We start from the raw sequence: 14,329 nt of genomic DNA on the forward strand, positions 1-14,329 counted from the left end.
AAAATCAGTATTTTATTAAACTTACCAAAAGATGTTGATTCTGAGAAATGTCAGCTTTTGGAGTATAGAACATTTTCTTTCTTTTTCTGTGTGTGAAGGCACATACGTTCATCTCTTTAGTGATAGTAAGAGAAGGAGGGAGATCAGATTTCTTTAAACTTCAGACCTCCTCTAACAACCTGCTTCTTTTTTCATTTCGACATCGCTTATGCTATGTAGTGTTTACATGATCTGTTACTTTTCACAATGCCCAAAAATTACATATGGTGGAGGTCTTAAATTTTTGAGAAAAATCATCATGAAGGTTTTTTTTTTAAAAAAGGTTATGTTAGTGGGTGTTCTAATTATGACAAAATTGGCACATTTTACTGTGTCCATCAAAAATTACCTGTAGGTATCGAACTAGGTGTCTCCACTGGCTGGCGTGGAGGAGGCACAGGCTGCAAACAGAAGAAGGGCTGAAACTATGAACCAAATACCGTAACTGTCACTCTTCTGGTTTGCTTATATCTGATAAACAGCGTGGGAAGTGTACACCATGATACAATAAGCACATGCATGCTTGTTCCTACACATGCATCTACACATCAACCTGTACATGCAGGTGATGTATAGAACTTGAATAAATGCTCTTTCTCACACCTGCCATTGCAACATTTTATCACTCTCAATGTGGAACCATAAGAACTATTATTATCCTCTCTGTACAGCTCATACCCAAGGCAATGAGCCTATCAAAGGGATTGAAGTGCTATCAAATAAGTTAAGGACTATGTTTCATAAGAGATTATCTTTGAACCATATAAGAATTGTAAATACTTGAGTTTTGCAAAATCAAGAGTAAATTTACAGTTGTGTAAGTTAATACTAGCAGTGAATGACTTACAAATTTCACTGTATATTTACAAGCAAACCATCGATTTTCATGCTGTTTTTTTTAAAATTTAAAATACACTGTAAATTATTGTTTATCATGGTTTTCTCAGTTGTTGATATAACCTGAAAACCAGGTACAATATGGAACACAGTGAGACATGCTAAAGTTTCACAGGCAGTTTAAGTAGGAGAGATTATATAGCCAAAATGAGTTGGATGCTCTTTACATGATCAAACACTTGTTAGACTTTTGTAGGTGACACTGGTTTGAAAAAGCCCCCATATTTTTGACATTTTTCAATCTCTAGTCAACACTTGCATAAACTTGACTACCAAAGATGATACCAGAGGACAAATACATACAGCATCAGAAACTGCTGGTTCCGTTCTTGCACCTCGTCCTGGTCCCCGTGCCACAGGTGTCTGCAGAAAGTCTGGATTGATAAGTGGTACCTCCACAGGCAGGCGGGGATCAATGAATGTGGTGGCTCGCATTGTGTGGTCTATGAAGAACGGCTGAGACATGAAAAAAAGACAATGAATCAGACAAAACTAACCTAAATAAATTAATATTTTGTCAAAAACCAATGAAATGCTTCAACGATGTGAATATAACATGCAAAATGAAATTGTTTTAAATTGAAAAGTTAAAGGGCTAACCTTTCCTGCTCTATCATATTTCATTTCCCAGCGAGGCGGTAACTCCTTTGAAGTATCTGAGAAGAGGTTCATAAACGAGACCAAGTCCCTGTTGTGTTGGTACCTGAACAAAAATTAAAGAATTTTTCTGATCTTCCTATGCAGATATACTTCACTATTAAAAAAAATCAACACCCATTTCATTCCTGTACAGTGTAAAGTCCACTTTATCATTGTGCATTATTTTACCTAAAAAAACTAATAAAATTAATTCAAAAAATATTTTGCCTTCAAACTGGCAGTTAAAAGGCCATGGCTGAAAGCCATGAATTACCTTTCAAATGTTCGTGGGTCTCTCCTAATTTTGGTGATCATGTGCTTTAATGTACCATTTCTGTTGTACTCTGCCATAGCCACCTGCATCATATTATAATTCAGGTCATGACTAAAAAGGTAAAAAATCTTGCTTTGCTCTGTGGTAGAGTTAAGAAAAAGTTAAGCATATCAGTTAAGCATATCAGTCGTCAAGTTTACATGCCAGTGATGTACAAAACCATATTTATCTGTCTGATTAAAAAAAACTTTCAGAGTCTGATTGAATTTTTACACATCATCAATGGAAATGCACTTACTGATTGAGAAAGGCTTGGCTTTCACAACTGAATGGTAACCACAAATGTTTCTTCTAGGATGAATATCCCAGCCACCCCCAGCAAAAGTATTATGAAAATGATGTGTGTGAGGCACTGAGAACATCATTACCTCATTGCCCTGAAGCATCGGAAAAAAATCTGGACGAGTCAAAAAGCGAACTGCTGGGAGTCGATAGATGGATCGTTCTGGATCATTAGGATGTGCTGGCCCTGGTTCACTTTGTCTTGGTGAAACTTCTTGCTTTTGCGGTGGCCCTGGTCATACAGCACACCCTCACAATAGATGACTAAGAAAGGTGTAGCATTTCCGACAATTTACAGGAAAAAGGTTAATTGTAATGTTCTACTTACAGATTAAGCAAGACATTATGCTAACTCCTTCAAGATTCAGTGTCTGTTATGAATCCGTCTTTAAATTAGACAAAATACCTGAATTAGCATTTTCTTGCATCGTGGGAACTGGTTCTGGTTCAGGCTGTCGACTTTGGGTGATAGTTCGACGTATACTTTGGTACCTATTCACAATAAACACATAAATGATGGGCTAACTCAATCTCTTTATATAATAGATGCATCTTCTAGGTGTTACTGCTGCAGAGCAATCAAGATTTACTGGGTTTTTGTTTTTAAAAAAAAATATATCATAGAAACCTGTAGTTACAGTTGGTAAGCAGTGGACTCAAATAGTTGCATCCTGTCTATAAAATAATTGCATTCTTGGAGTGATGTAAAGGAAATGCTCTCAACAATTTATGCTGCAGATGCCAACCCTATGTAACATTAGTGGGAAGTCATTATATCCCAGAGATTTAGAGATTTTGTTTCAGTCAATCATCCTCCCTTTTTGCTGTTAATTATATGTTAATCTAGCTAATGTAAAGGTCAGCAATTCCTTGTGACTGTCTTTCAAAAATCTGCTTGCTTATAACATTTCAGTTACATTAATGGACATATTCTGCAAACAAAAAAAAAAAAAAAAAAAAAAAGGTCGAAGCCTATTTTTGCTGTGACAATATATTCATAACTGTTATTCCTCTCAATGACTGGATGTTAAAATATAATATAAATAAATATAAAATTATTTAAGCTAAAAGTGTCAGGCAGATGACATGTTCTTAACGCGAGAGGGGCAGATGATTTAAAAAAAAAAAAAAAAAAAAAAAATGCTGTCAAGTCAAACTCAAATACTTGAAACTGCATGATGGAGTCTTAAACACACCTCCTGTCCAACTGCTGTCGCTGCTCAGAGCTTAACGTTGGCCTTCGCTGGACTGTCTGGGTACCAAGTGATGGTCGCTGCCATGTTGTGGTACGATTGACATGATCTATGTAGAAAATTCTTCCATGGCTGTCTACACGTGCTTCCCATCCTGTGTAGAATGCACATTTCATTGTCTACATAATAATGATGATGACGACAACAATGAGAAGAGAAAAAGCTTTACAGCACTAAATCACTCTATCTTGGAAGTGCTATGCATGCCAAGAAACAAAAAAAAATTAGCAAAAACAAACAGCAGCCAAATATTTACTTCAGCTGATATATCTGTAGACTGTTTAGACCAGGGGTGGGCAATTAATTTTCCCAAGGGGCCGCATGAGAAACTGGGATGGTTCTAGAGGGCCGGACTAATATAGTTAACTCAGTGTTACCCAATACTGTATATGTAGTATATATACTTGCGGGCGGGCCAGCGGGAGGGCCGCTCAGAGACAGGAGGCGGGCCGCATCCGGCCCGCGGGCCGGCATTTGCCCAGGTCTGATTTAGACTAACCTTTTGTCTATGACCAGCTACTGCAGTTTTTCTGTGTTATAGAATAGCTTGTATCTGCTAGTTAGAAGCTGGATGGAACTTTTCTTTATGTGTGTTATATACACAATCAATCATTTATGTGTTTACCTGCACACTGGCATATTTCAACATATAACTTAGGTTATATAATGTCTGCTGACATGTCTTTTGATAGGCATGTTTCTCACATCTGTTGTTCTGCATAATATGAACTCCAGAAGATCAGCTCCATTCGTCATACTCTGTCCATCTCAACCACCAAAATTCTTACTCTTACATGGTCCTGCTGTCTTGTGGGTAGTATTGGCAAAGATAAAGGCTACAGGAGTAAGCCCTCACAGAAAATCAAGGTGTAAGCACAGCGTCTGGGTAAAAGCTGTCCATGATGAAATTACCAGCCAGGGCACTGGCTTGTTGGGTAAAACTTCCCATGATGTTTAAAATTCGAGTTAGGGAGGATTTCGACATGGACATTACTACAATGACAAGACCCTATCCCACTATTACATAACTTCTCAAATGTGTAAGGCATTTAACAATTTAAAAAAAAAAAACCCTTGCCTGATGGAAGAGGATCATCTGTACCATCCACACGGTGATACTTAGGACGACGAGCAGGCACCTTGGGTAATGGTGCTGAACCTCCTTCACCTATAAAAAAAAGTCTCCTTAATAAAAAGGTGATCAAAATTCATCAAATAAGATTAAGTACTGAGCAAGAGTTCTAGAATAAGAAAGATAAGAAGATCATGTTCACTGTATTAGAAAAAGATTTAAATAAAAAAATAAGTAAAATCAAGGGCAGAAATATTCAAAAGAAATTTTACTTTCAGAATCTTTCCCAACATTTATTTATACATTGGTAAGATTTATAGATGAAATTTAATACACCAACAAAGCAAATACAAAACTGTAGCAAAAATGTGTAAACCACAGAAAAGCACTCCTACTGATAAAAAGAAAATTTGCCAAAACAGATCTGAAAGCATGAATGATTTTACTTTTTCCGTGGTTAGTCAATAAAACCTCCAACTGGGAGTCTTGCATTTAATGGATGGGAAACACACTTCTGGTAAGAAATATTTTGGAGCTGGCGCTAAACCTTAATGTGAGACAGTTTTTATCATGCTAACGATAATAGTACGAAAATTATGAAATGATAGTGCATGCCAATACCAACTACATAGAAATACACTTGTCTCCCAGGACAACTACTATTCCTTACCTGTGCTGCGACTGTGTGCATGTCCTGAGGAAGCCGACCGCGACAATGCCACATGGGGTGTACCGTTGTCTCGGGAGTGACTGTTGCTGCTGGCTACGCTGGACCTCATCCTTCCCTCTCGGCCATCAAGCATATCATCAAGGCCCTGCTGGCCTGATGCTAATGGCGAGTGGGCACCATGTGCAGACTGTGCACTGATATGTGGGCTGGACATAGATGACGGCAAGGTTGGCGCTTCAAGATGAGAAGATTCACACTCGTTGAATGACATTGTCATGTCATCACTGTCAGGTCCTGGAGAATGGCCATGAGCATCAAGCTGCGGGCTCTCCACTCGTTTTTTCTGACGCCTGGTCCACAGTTGCAGTTGCTGGTTGATCTGCTGCCACTGCTGTTGCCGCTCTTCTTCTGACATACGGACTCTTGGTTGTAGTCGTGGGGGCATGACAGTCGATGAGGACGGAGTCATTCCCCCCTGCTCTGAACTCACAGCATCAACACTCCTGCCACGCAATCTCTGAAGTTCTGTGTGTTCGTGCGCTGTGGGAGGTGTCTGTTCACTGATGCTGGAGACAAGTGGTGGTTGGGGCCGGTGGGCTAGCGACTGGTCCATGGCAGATGTGCGCACTAACCTAGGATGGGGACGTACAGGTGGTGTGATGCCTCCTGAGTGAAGGCTGGGTGAATTATCCGTCAACACAGGAAGGGAGTTACGTTCGCGAGCTTGATTGATCAGTCCCAAGTTCTGGGCTAAGAGTGGATCTCGACCTCGTGTTCTTTCTAGTTCTGCAACACTGTGACGTGACTGGGGATGCTGGCAGCCCAGCTGTGATCGCGAAAGTGCATCCATAGAATCGTCTTCTCGTGAAGTGCTTGCACTTTCATTGCTTGTGGATGGGGACTCAAAACTGACGTGATGATGATGGGAGTTATCACAGTGAGAGATTGGAGCAAAGCCCTCACTACTGCCCCCATCTGGTACCTGGGAACTGGGAATGGCTGAGCCCGGACTGTGGCTGCCACTTGCCATGTGAATAGGGCTGTATGTCCGAGGTGGCAGTGGAGGAGGAGGCAAGTCCAGTGACATGGTTCGTTCCATGGGGACAGGTTCTGCCTGCCGTTTTCTATGCACTTTTTCAGAGTTGTGGCGGGGAGGCAGTGGAGGGGCTTCTTTTTCACGACGATGGTGCCGTGGTGGGAGGGGAGGAGCTGGTTGTTCCCTGTAGGTTCTTGGAGGAAGGCTAGGAGGGTCTGGTGTGCAACCCCTTAACGCTCCTCCTTGGTCTGTTCTGTTCACAACAGTCTGTCCACCCATAGAACTGACCACAGCTGCACCCCCTTCTCTGCCACCAGGCAAACCAATGATAGCTGCCACCTGGCTATGCACCTGAGACTCCTGCTGCCTACCGTTGGGCCCTAAACCTCCACTGTGGTTTATACTACTATGTATGTCTCCAGAGGTACTGCGATGCATAATCCCATTTAAAGAATCACAACCATTGTTGACAGACAGACGGCCATCACCAGACCTCAGCACTTCCTCCCTGTCCCTTGGCTCTTCCTCTTCTGCAGACTGAAGTGCTGAGGTAAAACCTGGCCCTGCCTGGGGAATGGAGCCGCCAGAGTTATCACCACTAGAAATCAAGGACATGGATGTACCAGAGTCAGAGCTATCTGTCTGGTTATGGAGTGCTGTGCCAGTCACACCAGATGGCCCAGCCCCATTATTTGCTGCAATTTTAGTCCTTCCATTCCCACTATTTGGTACAGCACATGCAGATGGACTGCTCTGATCAAAGCTGTCCTGCACAGATAAAGTTTCTTGCTCCGCTTCACTTCTAGGAACCTTGCTTTTAGTCATCTGTGATATGGCTGTGTCACATGTGTCATGAACTTCCTCTGTGATTCCAGAGTCTCTAGAAACATTTCTGGCAGATGGCAAACCAGGATCTGTGTGCCGGTGCCTGTGTCCAGAAACATGAGTCTGCCCAGACACTAAATTAAGATGAGCTGGAAGAGATGTTTTGCGCTGATGGTTCTTCTTTCGTTCTTCCCCCTTTATGGAGTCTGATTTTGAAAAAAAGAAATGTTTGTGAAATTTAAAATTTGATAATTGAAGTTTGCTTCAACTCAATGGCTAATGTTTATCACCATGAATAATGATCCCCATACATAGCTATTTCTTCATCTTAGAAGTAGAAATACTGAGCCAAAACATTTCTTACAGTTGCTTTCACCTTCAAATTAAAACATGAAACAGGCCATTAAGGTAATGAATCAGATTATTTGCATGAGATTTGTTCCACATTTAAAGTGCATTAGAATGTTGCTAGGCACAGCATATTTAAATTTAATGAGGATGTGTTAGTAGAAAAATGGAACTGGCGATGTTTCAGATTGTGCTGGGTATTATCACAAGGTGCAAGAATTGTCATTTCTGTGTGTATAAAGTAAATAAATCCCTCCCACACATAAAAAACCCCCTAAAATCTCTACAATGTAACCTATCAAAAGTAGCCTGATCACCCTGTATATCCACCTAAGTAACGAACTGAGATGAAACTAAACTTACTGCTCAAAAGCATTTCCATGGCTGTTTTGAATTTGATCGTGCCACTGACATTATCAGATGGATTTCGTCGAGTAAGATCCAAATGAAAGTAGGCTGGCCTATATGAAAAAGAAAAAACACTGCAAAACTTCTGGCAAGATGCTATAATCAGCATTATATGAGAACAAAACGAACATGCCAACTTACACTTCTTAATTTTCCATAGCCTGGCACTTTATTTTTTGTTTTTAATGCAGAAGATGAGAGAAAAAGCATTTTCAAGAGTGCAGACTAGCATAAACATCACATGCCAAAGAACTACACAAGCAAGTATTGAAACACTTAGCTGACCCCTGCTCCTGAATTATTTTGTCCATGATGCGCTGCACAGCAACCACTGCCTTGCCCAGGAACCGATTCATGGTGGGCCTGCTTTTAGAGAATTTATCCTTGACTTCAAGCTCCACTAGGTCAGACACATAGGCATCCAGTGTGAATGTCTGTCAGCACAAAAAACATGTGGTTTTTATTTTTAGTAAACCCTCGGGGATTGGAACAGTCAAGCAGTACTCAAAATAAGCTGTACACTCACTGCTTTTACATCAATAACTGAATAAACTGTTTATTAATGAATAATAATATTAACAAGTGGTGTGAATTTAGAGTAGAAGTATACAAGGCATCCATTATGTTCTAGAGTGACTGTCAACTTTTTCCACTGATATTAGAGATCTATGTGACAATGACATATCACCTTAAGACAAAATTTGCCAAACTTACCAAGAAACTAAACAGGTCTGAATAGTTCTGATATCCAGAAAGTTGAATAAATATGAATAAAAAATTTACCTAGCAGGACATGGGACCCTCCCTACCAAACAACCCCTTCAAAAAGAGATGGGAGCAGAGAGGAACATATGCAGGATTAATGCAACGCCTATGCATTCCTTCACAACAACTGCGTTTATAAAGTTTCATCACCAGTAGTGGTACAAGAATTATAGTGTTCGAACACAAAAATCTACAATTCATAAAGACAACCATACTTCACAATCACTTTCACGAATATTTCTAAACATCAAAGTTTACTCTTTAATATTCTTTCTTTTGGTAATAAACATGAATAAAAGAGGGCATATGACTGGAATGGGGAACTTGTCAGAAAGTTTACTTACAAGGCATAGATTTAAAAAAGTACAACACACAAGTGGCATTTATAAAATAATTGGTTTGTATGAAATATACACAGACTTTAAATAGTACTTCCCCCACATGCTGCCATTTTCAACATGTGTACTTATAGAGTGAATCCATGTAAAACTGTAAAAACCATTTCCATGCTGGCATGCTAATCGTTACCACGGATGCCGAATGTTAATGTTCTACTTCATTCACATAGAGCAGAATACTGGTCTGGACACTTTAATCAGAGAAAATTCAATGTAATCTCTGAAGAGTCCATTGGTTCTTCCTTACTAAGTAGGTACCGGCACAAAAAATTCATTTTTTGTTAAATGAGTGTTTTTTTTAATGCTCCCAGGAAAGTACAAGAAAATAGAAAAAACAAAGCAAAAACTAATTCACAAAAATTTACTGAGAAAAAACACCCAAATTTAAAAAAAACACAGTTTTGCACTTGGTCATTTTGCATGAAGACACCATATTTCAAGCCCTCCATTTCAAATGCTTATTTACTAAATACAACTAAAACATATTTTTTTCAAAGTAACCATTATATACTGCTGTCCTGATTTTTTCTACAAACTTGCAAGATCTCTTTTGTGAGCTATGCAGCTTCAAATATTACAAAATCACCAATTTTTCAGGTGGAAAAATGAAGTTTTAGGGGTAACGAACTTACAACAACTGTAATTTATGAGCTACTGGACAGATTGGGTTCAAATGTGAAACACAGGCCAGCACATTGCAGTTACCTCATTGTCCCAAACTGGATTTGTGGTACTAGGACACACCGACGAACGCAGATCACGGTAGTGGTGACCCTCAGGTGGCTGTGCTTGGCTGGGAATGATTGTAAGCTTCATGTAAGGATCAGGGTTAAAAAATACACCCTTTTTCAGATTGCATGCTTCCAGTTCTGTAAGACAGAAGAAGACAAAAATTAAAGATATACATTCCATTATTTTAAGTGCATATTTTTCTTAACATTCCATGACTTCCACGATGAATAAATGTGATGTCATTGCACTGTTACATGCTAACTTGGAAGGGCCTAAACTAATTATTTATAAGCAATCCTAAACATGACTCTTTTCATGCTATTTGGGACTCTGCAGCAAGTGACTTCAACAACCCAAAACTTTTAATTCCCATAATGTTATGTAACAAAATGCTTTAGTATATGAAAAATTATACACTGTGATTGAGCTAAAGCTTTAGCCATGACCCTCATAACTACAATTAGTGTTAGGTAATCTATTACCTAATACCCAACCACTAGTAGCCTCCTACCTCCAGTTTTCAATCCACTATCTATGCCCTCTTGTATTTATTTACTGACAAATAACATAAAGTGACTAGCTTTTTGATATTTACATGATCATGATTCAAGAGGTTATGTCAGACTTTATGCATAGTGTAGTTATTATTAATAATATTAAAAAATAGGTTTTATCATGAAGCAAAATGGAACATATGAGTTTCACTTTGAAGAAGGTACAGAAATATTCTAATTTATCATTGTTTCTTTACTAAATCCCAGAAGGACAAAATAAAAATGTTTCTACAATATTATCTACATAATCGTCTCTCTTTGCACCCATAATTTCTCATCTGTAATATCTTTTCTTAAATAGAGCAACTCCATCACCTGAAATACAGAGTCTAAAGAGCACTTGTGATTCATCAGACTTGACAACAGATGCTTTGTCCAGGTAAATGGATGTCTAGAAAAAAGAAAACAAACAAAAAGCAGGCTTAACATACATGTGGTTCTGCATGTGTTGATAAACAGAAACTAGCAAAAATTCTTGCATTTATTCAAAAACCTTGAAAGGTATTTCTTTTAAAAATATGTGATGTGACTTTAAACATTCTATACTACACATGCTATATAAAATAGCTAAGGACAATCTTGTTTTTCTATCAGATGCCTGTTAGAAGGCCCCAAATGAGATAAAGAGATGTCCTGACATAAAGACAGACATCTTTGCAAATCATCAGAAAGCCACTGTTATGTCAACCAAGCTCTCTAATCTGGGTATTGATGACTCATTTTTGTAGGTGCTGTTGCATTCACTCTCTGTCTCATAGCTGCTGTTTGATGACATCTACCCTACTGCTACCGAGCCTGGAAGAGTGCCTGTGTTACTGGTGTACAGACAGCAGCAGTTCTACTGTGAAGATCATAGTGGTGCAGACAGCTGCAGTCAGTCTGCTGGCCGACTTCCACATGCGTTGACATTCTTAGTCCTGTTCTCCTATGTTCTGTGGTGACAGTTTTGTTTCAAGTCCGAGGGACATGTTCAATGCCGCCTGATGTATGAAATTGTTCCAACAGTCATTGAATGACTAATTGGCACACCCCTAACCATTCAGACACTTCTCTGCCAGATAATCCACCTTGATGCCATCTCAGAGCCCTGCCACAATCTACTGATGTCAAATGTCTTTTAGGGAAAGCATGTTTTTACTCCATTTTGCCTTATCAAAATACCCCCTCCAAACAACTAGTGTTTAGTGTTCACACCACCCACACTGTAATTCTTCTTCAGGCATCATATATTGTACACTTTGTATTGTAGAAGGTTTGGTGTATCAGTATAGCTACTTTTTTCAGTTAATTTACCATGATTTTCATACATTTTTAGCATTCTGAGACACTGTCAAACAAATGTTCTAAGAGCAAAACATGAATGGGTCATTCAAATACAGTGTGCAGCCACACTTTGCAGTTTCCAGTTCATTCCACAGTTCACATTTACATCCTGTACCCTGAAACTGCAATGGGCTCTTGACTTTTTGAGAGTAGTATAATAATAATACTGGAAGTTTCTGCTGTTTGTTATAGCCATTTTAAACTGATGAAGTTGATACATTGAAATCCAATAAATGTTTTGTTAAAGCAAAGACTGTTGTAGGTACATTATTCATATAAAACTACTGACAAGCACCGACTAAATATACATTAACTCTCTCTAAATAACTTGGATTAAAAAAAAAGTTAATCTATCATTACGCTGACAGCTTTTTCTTTTGCTCTGCTTTTGCTTAAGTACTTTTCTGACTATAAGTTACTGAGCAAGTTTAATGTTGAACAACAAGGTGTGCGCACGCACATACATGTAGGGATAGGCATCAATACCAAATCACTCTTTGTTACGACAAGCAGGTCTGGATGTTGGCAAAAATGCTATGCACACATTCCTACAAATCTGTATGATAAAATAAGTTATAAACAGTTATTTATCACTCAAACTGTGATTTTAGGCTGATATTTAATTGTGTTCTCTGGGCTGAGGTCTATCCTCAGCAGTTAACTGCCTAAATAGGGAGTTGATCCCTCTAAAGATAGCCCTAAGCATCACCAAGTACTCCTATTTCTGTAGGAATGGCATTACAGTGAAAATAAGGTTAAAAGGGCAAAGTAGTGCAGGAAATGGCCCATTTTGATGCAGGATCTAATAACACAGAAAGAAAGAAGAAAGGCTTTTTAACCTCTGACCTAGTGATGCAACCCACTTAACTATATCCGCTACCTTGTAGTACCACTATTTAGGCCTCCATTATTAAAAAAAAGTCTGCTACTTTATCCCATCGATCTTTGTTAAGCTTGCTCCCATCAAAGTGAGCAGAGGAATTTATACTTGTGCGCAATAGGTGCAGCCCTACAAATCTACCTCCCCTGCCTCAACTTCTAGTGCCTCACGTGCACTGGTGCAGCAGAAACACATAAAAACTGTGTGCAAGAAACCTACAGAAACAGCTGGCTGTGTCTGAGGTGGAGTGGGAAATACTCAATATAGCTGTTATTTCTCAAGTTATAAAAGACAGACAGACTGGCTGCTGGCTGACATGAATTAATTTTAATAATAATGTATCCTTGCTTGGGAGCAGTTCAGACACTGCTTATTGGCAGCTTTTTGTATTTTTATATGCAGGCAGCTCATGCAGGCTAATTACACACTTTTCAGCTCTCGCTATCAGTGAATGAGTCACTATCCTTGTCAACTTTGTTCATAAGACAATAAACTGCAAGCAAACAGTCTAATTTTTGTATCTTTAATAAATTGTTAAAAAAAGCAAGATGCTGGAATGCTAACTGCGCTTCACTGTATTTCTAAAACATAACAATGTTTGTAAAAAATGTGTATGTTCCACCAAATTAGGAAGGTATGACATGATTATGCACACACACACACATATATATTTCTTAATGTGAGTACAGTATATATACTCATGAATACACACATTAGTAGCATTAAACAGATAAGAGGTAAAACATAGGGTTGAGGGAGGCAGGGAGGGACCAACAACATAGACTTTTTCAATACCCAGGATGATCTTAAAAGCATCAATTTGATTAAAGCACCACAAATGAGATTATCCAAGTATATGTTATGTAATTTTCTAGGCAGTGCTATTATTAGTATTAACCGAAATGTTAGTGAACATGCACAAGCTGATTATTTCTCCTTCTGCAGGTTTTTAGTTTAAGTTACTAACATGCCCACAGAGTGTAAAATAGAAGGTGACAATACAAATATTTTTAGTAACAAAATAAAGGGAAGAAAAAAAGCTGCTAAGGACTTAACTAGGAGTGTGCATGACAAAAAAGAAAAAAAAAGTTATCATTACCTGATCAGTGTCTGAAGTCTTTCTGACAGTGACAATGGGACTTGTGGCCACAACATCACCCGAAGAACCTTTGAAATACTTGAAGCACACATGGGTAACATCCTTGTCAAGCACATGAACAATATTGGAAAAGTCCCAGGTGATTTGTCCTGTTTGTCCCCCACAGGCTCCTCTTGTTTTGCATTCCAAAAACTTTGAGCTGTCTGTTTCCTCTAAAATGCAGCATTAAAATATTCTATAATTAATTTAAGCACTCACACTAAAAGTTACTATTCTAGCTACTTATTAAATAAAAAAGACAAGATTTGTGAACTTAAATTTAGTAGATTTTCAAAATGAATCAATACACATATCAATATTTAATTTAAATGCACACTCTCACAACTCTGCCAATGAAATCTATATCAATTACAAGAGTTAAAAGTGTGTTTATGGATAGTATAAATATTAATTTTTAAAACACAAAAAATAGGGTAGTTATAAGGATTTAACAGTCTTCCCCCTTTTTGTGTCCATGGATTGCAAAGAAAGACATTGTTATTATAAGAAAACTCAGTCTTAGAGTTATATCATATGTATACTTTTAATTGAAATGAAAGAATGTATTTTAAAAACTGGAACTTAAGAGCTTGTGTAAAGACTGAAGTAAGTATTGACATAATGTGAGAAGCTACTGTAGGCACATCTCTGACAAAATCATCTATGGAAATTTATCATGCAGCTACACAGATATTCACATTAATTTGCCATTACAAAACAAAACAAAACAAAAAAA

The 14,329-nt window shown here is 38.4% G+C and overlaps 1 protein-coding gene across 2 annotated transcripts in view; it reads right to left on the bottom strand.

Moving 5' to 3' along the window:
• The window catches only part of LOC112563753 (E3 ubiquitin-protein ligase HECW2-like), a 32,510-nt gene that overhangs the window by 15,326 nt on the left and 2,855 nt on the right, over positions 1-14,329 (bottom strand). For both annotated transcript variants that reach the window (XR_003099121.1, XM_025238044.1), the window contains exons 3-16: positions 13,555-13,766; positions 10,568-10,643; positions 9,672-9,835; positions 8,089-8,237; positions 7,759-7,856; positions 5,187-7,253; positions 4,523-4,612; positions 3,388-3,538; positions 2,598-2,683; positions 2,278-2,423; positions 1,850-1,932; positions 1,537-1,639; positions 1,240-1,392; positions 389-440 (exon numbers count right to left, since the gene is read on the bottom strand). Coding sequence is in view for 1 of the 2 variants with exons in the window: in XM_025238044.1 (XP_025093829.1) it covers positions 389-440; positions 1,240-1,392; positions 1,537-1,639; positions 1,850-1,932; positions 2,278-2,423; positions 2,598-2,683; positions 3,388-3,538; positions 4,523-4,612; positions 5,187-7,253; positions 7,759-7,856; positions 8,089-8,237; positions 9,672-9,835; positions 10,568-10,643; positions 13,555-13,766 (3,630 nt within the window). In the remaining variant the exon portion in view is untranslated. The remainder of the gene's footprint in view (positions 1-388; positions 441-1,239; positions 1,393-1,536; positions 1,640-1,849; positions 1,933-2,277; positions 2,424-2,597; positions 2,684-3,387; positions 3,539-4,522; positions 4,613-5,186; positions 7,254-7,758; positions 7,857-8,088; positions 8,238-9,671; positions 9,836-10,567; positions 10,644-13,554; positions 13,767-14,329) is intronic.

Source organism: Pomacea canaliculata, linkage group LG5 (genome assembly GCF_003073045.1).
Source record: "Pomacea canaliculata isolate SZHN2017 linkage group LG5, ASM307304v1, whole genome shotgun sequence".
In the NCBI taxonomy this organism is placed as follows: Eukaryota; Metazoa; Mollusca; class Gastropoda; order Architaenioglossa; family Ampullariidae; genus Pomacea; species Pomacea canaliculata.